The sequence below is a fragment of the Camelina sativa genome, chromosome 1 (assembly GCF_000633955.1).
Source record: "Camelina sativa cultivar DH55 chromosome 1, Cs, whole genome shotgun sequence".
Taxonomy (NCBI): domain Eukaryota; kingdom Viridiplantae; phylum Streptophyta; class Magnoliopsida; order Brassicales; family Brassicaceae; genus Camelina; species Camelina sativa.
Genome location: NC_025685.1, coordinates 9,451,331 through 9,467,533, shown reverse-complemented (window position 1 = coordinate 9,467,533; position 16,203 = coordinate 9,451,331). Strand labels below are relative to the sequence as shown.

At 38.3% G+C, this 16,203-nt stretch overlaps 3 protein-coding genes and 1 pseudogene across 3 annotated transcripts; all 4 read left to right on the top strand.

Moving 5' to 3' along the window:
* Positions 841–2,661, top strand: LOC104785359 (NEP1-interacting protein-like 2). Its single transcript, XM_010510560.1, has 4 exons — positions 841–1,132; positions 1,877–2,031; positions 2,265–2,420; positions 2,541–2,661. Exons 1-4 carry the CDS (start codon positions 1,000–1,002, stop codon positions 2,634–2,636), a joined length of 540 nt encoding a protein of 179 aa, XP_010508862.1. The 5' UTR covers positions 841–999; the 3' UTR covers positions 2,637–2,661.
* Positions 2,769–4,576, top strand: LOC104785350 (reactive Intermediate Deaminase A, chloroplastic). The gene is made up of 6 exons (XM_010510548.1): positions 2,769–3,054; positions 3,273–3,388; positions 3,504–3,548; positions 3,881–3,954; positions 4,048–4,097; positions 4,194–4,576. Exons 1-6 carry the CDS (start codon positions 2,871–2,873, stop codon positions 4,286–4,288), a joined length of 564 nt encoding a protein of 187 aa, XP_010508850.1. The 5' UTR covers positions 2,769–2,870; the 3' UTR covers positions 4,289–4,576.
* LOC104705864 lies at positions 6,232–7,675 on the top strand (annotated as a pseudogene).
* LOC109125086 (BTB/POZ and MATH domain-containing protein 6-like) lies at positions 15,189–16,194 on the top strand (the record flags this gene model as incomplete). Its single annotated transcript, XM_019246940.1, has 3 exons — positions 15,189–15,529; positions 15,820–15,989; positions 16,115–16,194. Coding segments are annotated over exons 1-3 (555 nt in total), but the record flags the coding sequence as incomplete, so codon positions are not given.

Here is a 16,203-nt window from a genome sequence, read left to right as displayed (position 1 = left end):
AACTCTCTTTTATTTGCTGCTAGTTTGGCTTGACCACCGAGGTGCTTCTTTTTAAAGCTCCTACGTCTGGTCAAAGTGTTCCACTTTTTGCAAGTAGATCGGACTCTTCTCAGAGATGTCACCGGAACCACCTTAGAGAGCACCTCCTCCGCCAAATCCCTTGGAAGATCCGACAAATCCTTTGGAAGTTTGAACATATTTCTCGTTCAACGAGGATCGATGTAACCTTATAAAAAACTCTCCTTTTCCTCCGTGAAGTTCACTACATATCTCTTTCTTCGGCCTCTGGCTTGAGATGCACGCATATATATAACAATTGTTTGCCCCAAAAACATAAACAAAATCGAATTTTTAAAAAAAAAATAAAAAAAAAAATAAAAGGTATGAAACATAAATCTAGGAGATGCAGTAAAAATTAGTCTATCCAAACTCATTGATAACACTGACAATTTTTAAAAACATATTGGGTAATTACGAAACTTGCATTTTTTTTATACATTGTAGTCTCACACATTAAAGAATCCAAGATTGAAAGTTTGTAAAAACTAGGACTGCTACCACTAATGACTAAACTACTATAGTAGTGGCAAATGGCAATAAACAACTCATTCCGATCATAGTGGAATTTAAATGGGATTCATTTCAGTATATCTCAAGCTTATCCCATGCCTTCCCCATTCATATTTCAAAGCTGCATTAATTTCTCCATTTAATTTTCTTGTTTCTTTAAATATATTTTATAAAACATTTAGATATTCTTCTGTGGGCGCAAGTTCATGCATTGCGCCAATAGAGTCGCTCAATGCAATGTAGATTAGGGGTGTGGGTAGTTCAGCTTCATAAATGCAACTCCTTCTTTCTCTCTTAGTATTTTCTTTTATATAAATTCCTGTTTTTTGTCAAACTACACACCACTCTCCAGTTCAACTCTCACCCCATAAAAACACTAATACAAAATATCCCATAAATATAAAATCAATAAAAATTTCAAAGTTCTCCATGGGCATTGCTAAGATGATTCTTCTGAAATTCACATACGGTGTTTCTTTTTGGATTCTTGGCGTGATCTTCATATTGTCAAGAACGATAAAGCGAGTTTTGTTGGGTTCATTCATCTTCATTCTTGCTTCGGGTAAATTTACAAATTATCTTGATTTGATGCTATTTGTTCCTTTTTTAATTCCATAAATGCTTGCAAATCTAACGTATTTTTAAGAAGAAACCTGAGACATCATTTTATAGGTGTTGTATATATATACGCCATTGAGATGTACCCATCTCTTTTATATGTATTCACCCTATATATGAGTGTGTGATAAAAAGAATTGAAGATAGTTAAACTAAGAGAAAATTCTTGAATATTCGTCTTCTCAAGAAGTCTAGAGCGTTATGTCAAACAACTTTTACTTACCATAAGAATCAGATGTGGGGATCTTCTGTTCCATCATGTTAGCTTTTTCTTTTACCTGAATGACTTGTTGTCTAGGTAGAGGAGACGACCTATTTGACATTTGATTCAATAAAATTCGAGTTTAATAAAAAAATAATGTGTGAAAGTTTATACATATGCATGTAAGATGGTGGGGTCTATAATGTGTGTGATATGGCCACACCCACTACGTAATTATGCCTACCTTAACTGAATTCAATAACTTATGTCATTTATTGATTCTCTACTCTACCCTTAAATTCTAATTCTTTCACAAATACTGTATTGTTTTTTTTTTCAACAATACGTAGTTCAACCAAATTCCTACAAAAAGATGCTTTGTTTTTGTTATGCAGTATTTAACATATCACATTGCTTTATTTTCATCCAAATTCTTCTGTATAACAATCTTATAGGATCACTAAATGTCATTAACTTTGGATGTAGCTAGTGTTGTGGTAGCCTCCATTGTAGGAGCCATTGAAGGTCACACCACCGACATTGGATTTCTTAAAGGTGGTTTGCTAGGAGTCCTGGCTGGATTTATCACCGCCGTCCAACTCTTTGGACCGCTGCTACATAGTGATCAACCTTTGGCCAAGGTGATTGTGACTCTATCTATATATATGTAAATAGCTAAAAAATGGGAGTGGTCATGTGATAAAAAAAAACAAAACTAAGGATGATGGTAGTATTCTAACTAATTATCTGGATATAATATGATGTTATGATAAATCCAGCCAGGACTCCTAGCAAACCACCTTTAAGAAATCCAATGTCGGAAATTTAATTCTGGTAATATTAATGAACAAACATTTTTTTTTTCTTCTCGCAGATAATAGCATTTGACACAGGTTACATGGAAAGTTCGGACTTCTACGATTTCGATCAAGAAAGAAAGGGATTATCAAAGAGCTCCATTCAGAATATCCCGATGTTTTACAACCATTCAAATCATCAAACAAAATCAAGTTGTCCTATTTGCTTACAGGTAATTAAAGTATAATACAATAACGAAACCATCTAGTAATTAATTAATCTAGTTACGAAAATGTGATTGTACTTCATCATCATATTTTCTAACCTCCATTATTTATAATTGGATGCATAGGATTGGGAAGAAGGAGAAGTAGGAAGAAAGCTAGAGAGATGTGGTCACCGATCGATCTCTCGTGACCCAATGTGTCCAAAAACTCAATGTACCTAACTAAGGGTAAAGTCGGAAAATACAAAAAACGTTTCGAAGAGAAGAAAGAAACACACGAGAATCATCTGCTTTAAAAAATCCTCGTGGTCCATTTGATTTAGCTTATTAAAAAAAATCCAATCGCATCGAGTTCACTCTTCATCATCTTCTTCACCTACCATTCTCTCTCTCTCTCTCTGTAACCCTCGTGGTAATTTTGCTTTTTTACTTGTTGCCGGCGCTGGAGAGAGTGAGATGACTTGGGCAGTCTTCAAATCCATAAACTCACCATCACTCGACCTCTCCACCGCACTTCGCTCCACTCGTACCCCATTGGTCGCTGCTGGTGTTGGCTGCGCAACATTCGCTGGTGTTTCTCTCTTCAGAATGTCTTCCAAGTCTCCTCCTTTCGCTTCCCTCAGTGTCTCTGCTTCTTCTGGTAACCCTCTCTCCGATTTTGATTCTTTTCCCTAAATTTTGGCTTTTTCCTAAAGTTTTGATTTTTATCAATGTCCGGTTCAAAAAAAGTTGAGTTTGATTTTGGTTATCCTCAATGCATCTGTTTGCTAGTCTTGGGGTCTTAGTTCTTTTCATCTTCGGTATTGAATTGAATTGTTTAACTAAAGAAATGCGATGATGTTGTGTGTGTGTGTGCAGCTAAGAAGGAAGTTGTGACTACAGATAAAGCACCAGCTGCTTTAGGACCATACTCTCAGGCTATTAAAGCCAATAATCTTGTTTTCGTTTCTGGTGTTCTTGGACTCGTACCTGAGGTCAGTTATAAGATAGTACAATGTCACAAATCACCGTGTTTTGTTTATTCCTTCTCAGCTTCTCTGTGTTCTAAGGTTGCAAGATTTTTCTCTTTTGTTTTGTCTGTGTGTATAGACTGGAAAGTTTGTTTCAGACAGCGTTGAAGATCAGACTGAGCAGGTGAAAATAGCTCTCTCAAACTTGTCATTATTATGGTCTTTTTTGCAAGATTGGTTGTTTTTGGTTACTTGTATCTCTGTTTTGGTGTCAAGGAGATTTTTAGGATATCTTGAATGCTATGTTGGATAACAATTATTCTGCCTTATGCAAACTGAGTTGATTGGAATATCTACTTTCAGGACACATGAATAAAAGTCTTTAAAACTATTGAGTTTTACTTTTGGACTTCTTGATTTGGTGTTAAGTCTTCAAATTATCTTCCTGATTGAGTCTCTCTGTTTGTCCTTCCTGATTATGTCTGCTTGCTTCTATTATTGTATGGAATATCAAAGCTACTCAAAAACATGGGAGAGATACTGAAAGCTGGTGGTGCTAATTATTCCTCGGTGGTGAAGACAACAATCATGTAAGGGATCTTGTTTTTTTTCCGACTATCCCATATGAATTCTGAACATAATTAAAAACCAAAAACGGTAACTCTTTTGATTTTCTCTCACAGGCTGGCTGATTTGGGTGACTTCAAGAAAGTAAATGAGATATATGCCAAATGTGAGTTCTTTAACAAGTTTGTTTATTGTTCCTACTTCGTTTGAGATGCATAACTACTTGTGGAGTCATTTTTGAACGTTTTTATCCCTGTTGCAGACTTCCCAGCTCCTTCTCCTGCACGATCGACATATCAAGTGGCAGCTTTGCCTCTAAACGCCAAGATTGAGATCGAATGTATTGCAACACTCTAGAAACACCATCAAATCTCAATGAAGGGTTTATTTGGTTCAGAAGATGTCAACAACAAATAAGAGACGCAATGGCTTAGAGGCTTATCTTAACAAAAACCCATTTTTCACCTATTTTCTCATTTTCCTGCACTACAAATAAAATGTTGCGAATTATCTATTATCAACCATTGGGCTGGTTGCAACACCTAAAAGCCCCTAATCAAGAATAAGTGGTTTAGTGTTGTTTTTGTTTTGGTTGGACCTTCATGATGAGCTGTTGACTTGATATTCATTGAGTTAGAAACCCTTTATGCGTTGAGGAACAATGATAATATTTAATTTAGTGAGAACTCCATATCGGAAAAGACGAGTAGAGCTTAAATGCTCAAGAATTGTTTTTCAATAAATTTTGAAATGAATTTTTACAAACTAGAGGATGGATTATTATTTACATAGTAGTGAATGAATAATTGAAATTAACTAGAATGATAGAGAGGGTTCAAATATATTTTTTTTCTTTTCTTAGGCAAAGTTAGAAGAATGAACATAATGGAAAGGGAAGAGTCAGTCTCCATCTGCATGGAAAGTTCTTAACAATTCTATGGTACAAATCCATAATTCCATAGCCTGACATATGGACGACATAGTCATAAGTAATACTACGTTACTAGGTACGGACCCGCACGTACCTGCATGACTGATTTCAAAAACTATGTTTAGTATAAAGTTTATAATATATTATGTACACTTAGAGTTACATTTATAGATATTATTATTTGTTAAATCATTTACAGTTCAAACTTATATTAGTTTGGTTTTATTCAGTTTTTGATTTTTGAAATAATAAATGTTTCAGCATAAAATTAAGACTCACAAAACAACATACCCGAATCTAATGTTTACCGAATTAGTGATTAATCAGAATTGTATAAAACTTGTAAATTTTGAAACGGATAAAAACTAACAAAAAAATTAAAACTTCTCGAAATGAATGACCTAAATTCTTAAGCGGATCAAACCCGTCCTGATAGGCATACTCCAAAAGGGGTATAATATTTTTTATCTATAAAAACTCGTCTCTCGAAATATTTAAGTAATAATATTAAAATATATATAAGATTTTATATATTTTTTAATATGTTAGTTTTGAAATTAAAGAATATTTAATATATGTTTGTATTATATATCAGAAATTTTCTATATGGAAAACTGAAAATTAGGATTTGCAAAAGTTTAAATATTTTATAGTTTAAAATAAATTTAAGATGCCGTCATATTGTTTTTTAAAGATTTTCCAATATCTATAATTCAAAATTAGTTTCAAATTTTTTTTTGGTCAACAAATTGTAAACAATAAGAAATAATATTATTTATTTTTTTGAAAATGATTTAAATATATATTTTTTACATCTCATGTTATAATATTTATTATATTATAATACATAGTTTTTAAAATAATTTCGAAACATGTAGGGGATAATATTTATTAATATTTGAATAATATTTACCAATTTTAGAATTTATAGGAACAAAATATTGTGTATATAAATAAATTGAATAGCAATGGCAGTTTTATGTAATCTTATAGAATATTAAGGGCAAATAATAAATTGGGTACAAAACGTTCTGGCGACGACACGTCAGCTTTTCTTCAAAAATACTTCTCTTTTAATATATAGGGGATTGTGAGAAGAGCATCTCAACTTGTCGATTGTGTTTTTTTTTCTCTGGAGTATTTCAACTAATTTAGTAGCAATGATTTTCCATTTAAAAAGGATAAAATAAATGGAAATAACTAAAAAAAAAAAACCACATATTTATTTAGTAGTGAACAAATAATTTAAATTAACCAGAATTATGATAGAAAAGGGAAAAAAAAAAAGTTTCCTTTTCTGAAGCTTAGAAATATATAAAAAGATTAGGCCAATTTCTGAAGCTTAGAAAACACTAGCCGATTTCTTACAATGACGACGATCTCTAATCTTCCGAAGGATTTGGTAGAGGAGATACTCTTTAAGATTCCGATAACATGTCTCCGAGCAGTGAGATCAACTTGCAAAGGATGGAACGCTTTATCCAAAGAAAGAATTCTATGTAAAGCGGAAGCAAAACATCAGTTTGTGCATGGGGTTCATGATGAAGAATTTTAAGCTTTGTTCACTAAGGTTTGATCTCCATGGAACTTTCAACAAAATAGAACTCGTGGATACATCTATAAAGGAGATAGGTAATAATCTACTTAATCAAGTCAAGGTATCTAAAGTTTTTCATTGCGACGGGTTATTGTTATGCGTGACCAAAGAGGACAACGCTAGGCTCGTGGTTTGGAACCCTTATTTGGGTCAAACCAGGTGGATCCAACCCTTGAACGCTTACCACAGAGCAGACAGCTATGCTATCGGATACGACAATAACCGTAAACACAAAATCTTGAGGTTTTTAGATTGTTACGACAGTTCTGTCGACCAACTAATTCTTGAGTACGAAATCTATGATTTGAGCTCTAATTCATGGAGGGTTCTTGATATCACTCCCATTTGGGAGATAGAGTTTTATCGATGCTGCGTATCTTTGAAAGGAGACACTTACTTTTTTGCCAAGAAAATATACGAAGAGGGTGGTGAGTATCAAGATCATCAGCAAGACTGTTTACTATGTTTTGATTTTACGACGGAGAGCTTTGGAAAGTTTCTTCCTCTGCCGTTTGAGCACTATCTTCACGATGTTGGAGCTCTCTCTTCTCTTAGAGACGAGAAACTAGCGGCGTTACATCAGTGCCATGATAGTACAGAGGTGGAGATTTGGGTTACAACTATGATTGAGCCCAATGCAGTGTCATGGAACTCTTTCTTAAAAGTTGATACGGAACCACACTGTGGTTATGATTTTAATTTTCCCTATGACCTTGGCAGTTTCTTCATTGACGAGGAGAAGAAAGTCGCCGTGGTTATTCGCTATGACAAATCTTATATGACCCGCTACGAGGACGCAGCTTACATCATTGGAGAGAGTGGCAACGTTAAAAAAGTGCATCTTGGAGAAGCTATGCCTCACATACAAGGAGGACCTCTCAACGTTGCGGATTGCCTACTTGTGTGTTGTAGCTCTTATGTTCCAAGTTTAGTGCAAATCAACCAAATTGCAGGATTCAAAAAAAGAAAGAGAAGAAGATGCGGAGGCCAACCAACAAACAAAAAGAAGAAGACTCCCTCTATTGATTAATCAATAATAGCTTATTTTCTTTCTTGCATCTTCTTTTCATTCGTTTACTTTTGTTTTTCGTTTGCAATGTCCTGTGAACAAGACCAGTCAGTTACCATTATTTTGGTTTCGATTTTAGTTACACAGTATTAGCTGATCAGAAAATATAAAAATGTATTGATCCTTTTTTATTCTGATAAGGATTAGTGCCTCAAACTTGTAAGAACAAATTGTAACGAAAAGACTTCTTTATTATAGAGATATCGAAATACAAGATTTGAGAGAACTTATGGATTCTCTCCCTCCCCCTTACAACAAGATCCAGAATCTAGATAATCTTCTCCTCTCTCTTCCCCTCTCCTTTATACTACTTTGTCTTATTAGCCCTAGTAGCCATTACAACCTGATACAGTGGTCATGCCAGCTAGTTTAGTGACTCACTCCTTAACTAGAGTTACTTTATTCTTAACCCTGGTGACACTCTTAATCTGATCCTCCTAGACAACAGGACACCTCACACCATCTAGATCCTTCCTTCTTTGTTGGATCCTTCTTGGGCCTTGAGCCTTCTGCGATATTGAAACAGGATTGGCAGATGTCTTGCATCATACGTATCATTACCCTCTCCTTCAATATCAACCTTGTCCTCAAGGTTGAACTTCGGAAACTTCCATTTCATGGTAGAGACCCATTCCCATAAACTTTCAAATTCTGGTAGTCCCTTCCATTTGATGAGTACCTCTGCTTGTCCAGTGATCAGATTCTTTTTCTGGTACCTACAACTGCTTCGGGTTCCGCATGAAGGAATCCCTCCTCAGTCAACTGAACAGGAATTGAGGTTGAGGCTGGTGACTCTCCTATTGCACGCTTCAGCTGGGACACATGAAAAGTGGGATGTATTTTTGCTTCGTCGGGTAGCTTAAGCTGATAAGCCACCTTACCAACCCTTGCCTCAACTAGATAGGGACCGTAGTAGCGAGCAGCCAATTTTTCGTTGACTTTCCTGGCTAACAAACGACGTCTGTAGGGTCTCATCTTCAAGTAGACTTGATCTCCTACCTCAAATTCTACCTCCTTCATGTGCTCATCAGCCCTCTTCTTCATTCGTTGCTGAGCCTTGTGTAATTGAACCTTAATTGCTGCGATCACAGCACCTCTTTCCTGCATCTGTTTCTCCAAGTCAGCATTAGCTGTAGAACCACTCTCGTACTTAATCACTGGAGGAGGCTCCCTGCCATATACTGCGTGAAAGGGAGTGGTGCCGATAGTCGAGTGGAAGGAGGTATTGTAGCAATACTCCGCCCAGGCTAAGTATTTGGACCATGTGCGCGGCTGATCTCCTGCAAAACATCTCAGGTAGGTCTCTAGGCTCCGGTTTGTCACCTCTGTTTGCCCATTTGACTGGGGATGGTATGCTGTGCTAAAACAGAGATTGGTACCTGCCAGTTTAAACAGCTCCTTCCAGAACTCGCTAGTAAATATTTTATCTCTATCAGAGACAATAGACCGAGGGAAACCGTGCAGTTTGATGATCTCCTGGACAAACAGATTTGCCACGTCTGCTGCTGTGAAAAGGTGTTTCAGCCTTAAGAAATGAGCATACTTAGACAGGCGATCCACCACCACCAAAATGGCGTTATTGCCTCCTGACTTTGGTAGTCCTTCCACAAAATCCATCGATAAGTCCTCCCATATCTTTTCTGGTATAGGAAGCGGTTGGAGCAACCCTCCCGGGGCCAAAGTAGAATATTTGTACCTTTGACAAACCAAGCAAGCCGCCACATACTGCCTGATGTCCTGCATCATTCCCTGCCAAAAGAACAGGTCCCCAATTCGCTTCTGCGTCTTTAGTACTCCACCATGTCCCCCCAACTTACCATCGTGAAATTCCTTTAGAATCACTCCAATGACTGTAGACGTATTGGGAATGACTAGTCTACCTTGTCGGATCAATCTTCCATTTACCACTGAAAAATCTGGATGAGACTTAGCATACCTAGCAAGGTCTCGAATAATCACTTGTAGTTCCGCATCCTTGTCTACTTCCGAGCAAATCTCCTCCAACTGAATTGCTGCCGGGATCGAGAGGGCAAAGAGTGTCGGGACTATCTCCTTGCAAGACAAGGCGTCAGCTGCCTTGTTTTCCAGCCCTGGTTTGTACTGAATGTCTAAATCGAATCCCAACAGCTTAGTAAGCCACCTTTGATAGTCCATGTTGATTTCTCTCTGCTCCAACAAGAACTTGAGGCTTTTCTGATCCGTCCGCACCACAAAATTCCTACCAAGTAGATAATGCCTCAATTTTTTGGATTGCAAAGACTATTGCCATTAGCTCCCTCTCATATACGGACTTGAGGCGTTGTCTATCAGTTAGGGAGTGGCTATAGTATGCCAACGGCCTATCCTTCTGCATTAACATTGCCCCCAGTCCTACTCCTGAGGCGTCTTATTCTACCATGAACACTTCTCCAAAGTCGTGTAACACCAATACTGGAACCATGACCATTGCCGCCTTGAGTTTGTAGAATGCATCTTTCGCGTTATCTGACCAAGCGAACTTGTCTTTTTTAAGCATCTCTGTCAAGGGTCTGGCGATGTCTCTATAACCTAGCACAAACTTGTGGTAATAGCCTGTTAGCCCTAGGAAGCCTCTTAAAGCCTTGATGTTACTCGGTTCCTCCCATTCTGTCATTGCCCTGATTTTTTTGGGATCAGCTGCTACTCCCTCTGCTGATATGATGTGTCCTAAGTACTCAATCTGAGGGCTACCAAATTGGCACTTCTTCCTGTTGGCAAAGAGTTTGTGTTGTTGCAAGCCCTGCAATGTTGTTGTGAGGTGCTCTTTGTGTTCCTGAACTGACTTGCTATAGATAAGTATGTCGTCAAAGAAAACTAACACAAACTTACGTAGGAAGGGTCTGAATACGTTGTTCATCAAGGATTGGATTGTGGCAGGAGCATTTGTCAGTCCAAATGGCATGACGAGAAACTCATAGTGCCCATCATGAGAACGAAAGGATGTCTTGTGCACATCCTCTGCTTTGACCAGTATTTGATGGTACCCTGACGTCAAATCTAACTTGGAGAAGATAAGAGCCCCTTGTAGATCATCTAGCAGTTGATCAATCATGGATATAGGGTAGCTATCTAGTATTGTAGCCATGTTGAGTGCCCTAGAATCCACGCAGAACCTCCAACTCCCATCTTTCTTCTTCACTAGCAGCATAGGACTAGAGAATGGACTCTCACTTTCCCTGATGATCCCTGCAGTAAGCATGTTAGAGATCTGTTTCTCAATCTCCTCTTTCTGAGCATGCGGATATCTAAATGGTCGCACGTTCACGGGTTCAGCGTCTGGTTTCAGTTTGATGGAATGTTCTTTGCCTCTCGACGGTGGCAATCCTTGGAATTCTTCGAACACTGCACCAAACTCCTTTAGGATATCACTGAACTCACTGGAACATTTCACAAGTTCCTCTCTGTCTTCTTTTTGTATACCGTTGTACTCTACCATCAATCCTTCTCCTTCTTGTTTGAGTATCCTCCATAGTGCTTTGATAGATATGGCCGAGTTGGATAAGGTAGGATCTCCTCGTAAAGTCACTGGTCTTCCTCTTACCCAAAATGTCATCACCTGCTCCCTCCAATTGATCCATGTATCTCCCAGTGTTATCAACCACTGCATCCCTAAATCACATTGACACCTCCTAACTCCAGTGGCAAAAAGCTTGTGACTAGGTTGTAGCCCGGAACTTCCAGTTTAATTTTTTGATAGACCCCGGTGCCATGGACTACGATGCCTGTTCCCATCTTCACGCCATATTCTTGAGTGCCCTGTGGTCTGATTCCCAAGCGGTGGACCACACGGCTCGACACGAAGTTATGGGTAGCTCCGCTGTCGATGAGGACTGTTACCCTTTTTCTCTGGATTAGCCCCCGTAACTTCATGGTTCTGGGCGACGAGATGCCGACAGCTGAACGTAACGATAGCAATGCGCATTCAGCCGCTTCACCGGTCACCGCGTCGAATGCCTCTTCCTCTACATCGTAGAAGAATTCTCCATCTCAAACCTCTTCGCTCACCACCATTACTTGAAGCTCCTTCATTCTACACCGGTGACCTGCGTAAGCGTTCGTCACATCGGAAACAGAGTCCCTTGGCTCTCCTTTCGTTGGCCTCTGAATCCGTCAGCCGTCGGTAGGGAAATCGTTGACCTTCGCTGATTTTGGGTTGACTAGGTTTTGAGTTTTCCCCTTGGCGAGACGACAACGTTTGTTTTTTCAGGAGGATTAGTGGGTTTCTGATTGGACGAAATTACCCCTCCTCCAAACTGTTAACTCCCATTCGAGTGTTGACTGCCACGCGTGGATACTTTGTCACCACCCGACCTAACCAGAATCCCTTCGCCGCCGTTCATTGAGCCCTCTGGTGACTCCCCCAACCAGTCTTCTACCTTTCTGGAGAGACTCATCATCTTCTTCAAACTCCTTGGCTCGAACATCTTTACTCCTGCTCTGATTTTGGGTTTGAGACCCACCATAAACGCCAGTTCTAGCACCTTCTCCGTTACCTCCGGTGCGTTAGAGGCTAACGCGATGAAGTCCTTACAGTATTGTCCGGTGGACTCGTTCTGTCTCAGCAATAATAACCTCTCTCCTGCCATGAGATCGTGGGTTAGGAAAAAGTTTTCCATAACCCTTTCTTTCATCTGGTCCCAGCTTGCAAAGGGACTCCGATCACGCTCCCAACGATACCAGGTTAGTGCTTCCCCATCGAAGCACATCCGTACTGCTCTGAGTTTCTCGGCTTCAGAGAACTCCTCCATTTCAAAATACTGTTCGACTCGCTGCACCCATACCTCCGCATGTTCTCCATCAAACAGAGGAATCTCAATCTTCCGTGTCAAAGGATCGTTCTTTTCTGGCACATCGCTCTTGGCCTCTTGCAAGTCGGGTGTGGGTGTGAACAGACGGTGAGCCACGTCTGTGGTGGCAGCAGGAAAGTCAGATGGTTGCGTATCTCCTTCGGTTACCCACGAACGTCGTTCTTCTCCAAACAAACGCTTTTGTATCATCTCCAACGCGTCCAGCTTTCCCAACTGTTTCTCCACGACATCTAACTTCTCCATCTGCTTCCTCATCTCCTTAACCTCAGTTTCCAAGTCCGCTATTTTTTTAACATCATGTTGCAGGTGCTCGACAGCTTTCTCAAGTTCCTCCATTTTCTTCGTCATGTTGTGAATGGTCTCCCAAGATTGACGGCTCTGATACCAATTTGATAAGGATTAGTGCCTCAAACTTGTAAGAACAAATTGTAATGAAAAGACTTCTTTATTATAGAGATATTGGAATACAAGATTTGAGAGAACTTATGGATTCTCTCCCTCCCCCTTACAACAAGATCCAGAATCTAGATAATCCTCTCCTCTCTCTTCCCCTCTCCTTTATACTACTTTGTCTTATTAGCCCTAGTAGCCGTTACAACTTGATACAGTGGTCATGCCAGCTAGCTTAGTGACTCACTCCTTAACTAGAGTTACTTTATTCTTAACCCTGGTGACACTCTTAATCCGATCCTCCTAGACAACAAGACACCTCACACCATCTAGATCCTTCCTTCTTTGTTGGATCCTTCTTGGGCCTTGAGCCTTCTGCGATATTGAAACAGGATTGGCGGATGTCTTGCCTCATACGTATCATATTCCAACTTTGCCAAATTCCATCCTACATGTGTTGTCAATTTTATCTCTCTCTCCTAATTTTATGGACATTAATTTGTATATATATTGGGATGGGGAGGGTTTTGGTGGCGGTGGTGGCTTTTCTTGTTCGGTGAGAAGGATCGGAGGATGAAACAGAGGAGGAAGTGGACAAAGGTGTGAGATGGGTGGATGCCATATAGCACTGAAATTCAATTTTAAGGTAGGCATAATTACATAGTGGGTGTGGCCATATCACACACACATTTTGGGGCACTCTTCATCTAAGGTAGTAAGTAAAAACTATGATGATTTCACGTACTTTCCAGTTTAGGTTACAGCAAAGTGAGTCGTTTTATTATCAATTAAATTAGAATCTTTGCATGGATCAGGCTATTAACTTAAACTGTGAGTATCTGTGCTAACTGATCTTGAAGTTTTTGAGAAAAAGAATTGTAACCAAACTTCGGATTAGTCCTTGGTGCTTTCAAGAAGAGATGATAATTGATGTAAACACAATATGATTTGAAACGAAAACATAGATTCTTTATGATTGGGTGGATCAGGATGGATAACAAAACAAAAACATGGGAGGTTCAAAGTTTGTCTAGGAGAAAATCTAATTAGGGAATTACTTGGTTGAGGAAATGGCTTCCATTTCGACTTGAACCATCAACACATCTTTCACAACGAAACCCTTTGATGATCTCTGAGATCAGATAAGAAGATAAACTCATGGTATAACCCCAACCAATTGTCCACTGCCAAAAAGACAAAAACATCACATTAGCATCTCAATGAGATTGTATATGTGTGTACACATCAAGGAACGTATATCCTTTGCTTACGTTGTCTCTCGACGTTATTAAGATTACGTTGGTTAAGAACTCGAAGCCTCGAACATATATCTTCTCATAGGGTCTGAATTTCTCATTTGCATTAAGGTTAAGATAAATCGACAAAGCTTTTCCTTCTCCCGAGGCATGACCACTTGGATTCACTTGTATATTCCTGATCAGCGTTATTAATTACTTGTTACCACTAGTATACTCTTAAATCTAAAACCTGGATGCTCATGTTTGCTAAACCAGTGCCACTTTTAAATTTGCCACCATATCGACTATCGTGAAAGTGGTTTGGCTGCTCATGAGCATGAGGTTTTGGCATTGACAACCCAACACACATTAGATGCAAAAGTCCTTTAGGCCGGGAATGAGATAACCAAGGCTCTATTTATTTTAGGCACGATCGTGATTACAATGGCAACGACTTTTCTCAAATATCAACTTTAGATGCGGAGAGAGAAGAGAGGGAACACGTGAGTTTAACTAGATCTGGCAGTGGAACTAAATTAAATAATTTTCTTTGACATTTTTTTGCGGCATCTTATATATAATGAAACTGATTTTTCTATAATTGAACTGAGTTACAGGGATACCATATTTAGGATACTTATCTTTTAGTTTTCATAAATATCTATGAGACTATGACTCTATGGATGATGGATCTATGACTTACTGAGATACCATTTTTCTGTAGAGAATATGATTTCGCAAGTTTAAAAGCAGCTAACTAAACTAGTTATAGAAGTATTGCTTCACTGCTACAAGTTTCGAAATTGAGTTCGATGCTGATTATGCAAGATTATTTCTTAATGAATTCGCCATAAAGCTATTAAAAGTGGATCTAATGAGATTGTAGACTTATAGTCCAAGAATTGGTAATTTAGTAAGAAATTTGATCTAGTATATACTTTAATTTGTATCCATTATTCCAGCAAACATTCAAATGAGTACAAACTAAATTTTCGATATAGACTCAAAAAGTCAATTATGATAATAAGTAAACGCATGATCAAACCAAATCTGTAGATATTAATTTACCAACTTGTACACTAGACGAAAAAATATCATTATCATGCAATCTCACTAATTTTTTCCTTTCCCTAAAGCATCTAATTAACCATCTCCCCTCCTATATATACATGTACACATGTACCATTATCATGATTAAGTCTCACACTGTCTCTCTAAACTTCATTCACACACATCTTTGACATGATCATGAAGAGTTACTACAAAGAAACCTTATGTGTTGTTTCTCTCTTCTCTTGTCTTTTCATCACCTCTTCTTTTGCAGGACCGCCAGTCCCAAACCAGTTGGAGAATGATTCTCAGAAACTTATCCCCACTCAGATTTCATCACGTGATAGTAAGGTCTCATTATCGAGCACGGTGAAGGGTCTGAGAGAACGTCCTCCATCGTCTTATTCTCTCAAGTTTGAGTCTTTCAACACACTCATGAAGTCTATTTACACCGACAGTTATCAATCTCGTCCTTTTAGGGTCGGTAGATACAATTGGTACGCACCATTTGTTTTTTTTAACTTTTTTTGGTTACCTATATATTTTTTTTTTTGGGCAAACTTTTTTTTTTTGGTTACCTATATGTACCAATTTTTTATTTCTTTTTCTTAAAGTTTCATTTTCTTTATAGATCCAGAATTTAAAATTAATAAAAAAAAATTGTGACTAGTCCACAAAACGTAGGACCTTGGTGTTACCATCTTTTGTTCATGCCACTCTATTATGTATATTGTTTGTTACTGAATCATTCTGATCGATCGATAATCTAAAAACCAAACTGAAACAGGACGCTTGTCGTGTACCCAAAGGGGAATAAGAATGATAACGGTACAGGTTACATTTCGCTATACGTCGTCTTAGACAACTCAACTCTCACTTCTCCACGTGAAGAGGTTCATGCAGATCTCAGATTTTACATCTTCAACAAGAAACAGAAGAAGTACTTTACGTTCCAAGGTTAATATAAGTAATTTCACTAGATAATTTAATTAAATATGTCATTTTTCTCTCTAGTTCTAGTAAGATATATCTATATTATCTATTTATATGTCTATAAATGTGGTGTGTTACGGTACGTGTAGATACTGATGTATGGCGATTCAGCGCAATCAAAACCATGTGGGGATTTTCTAAGGTTCTTCCTCTGACTACGTTTAACAACCTGAAAAAT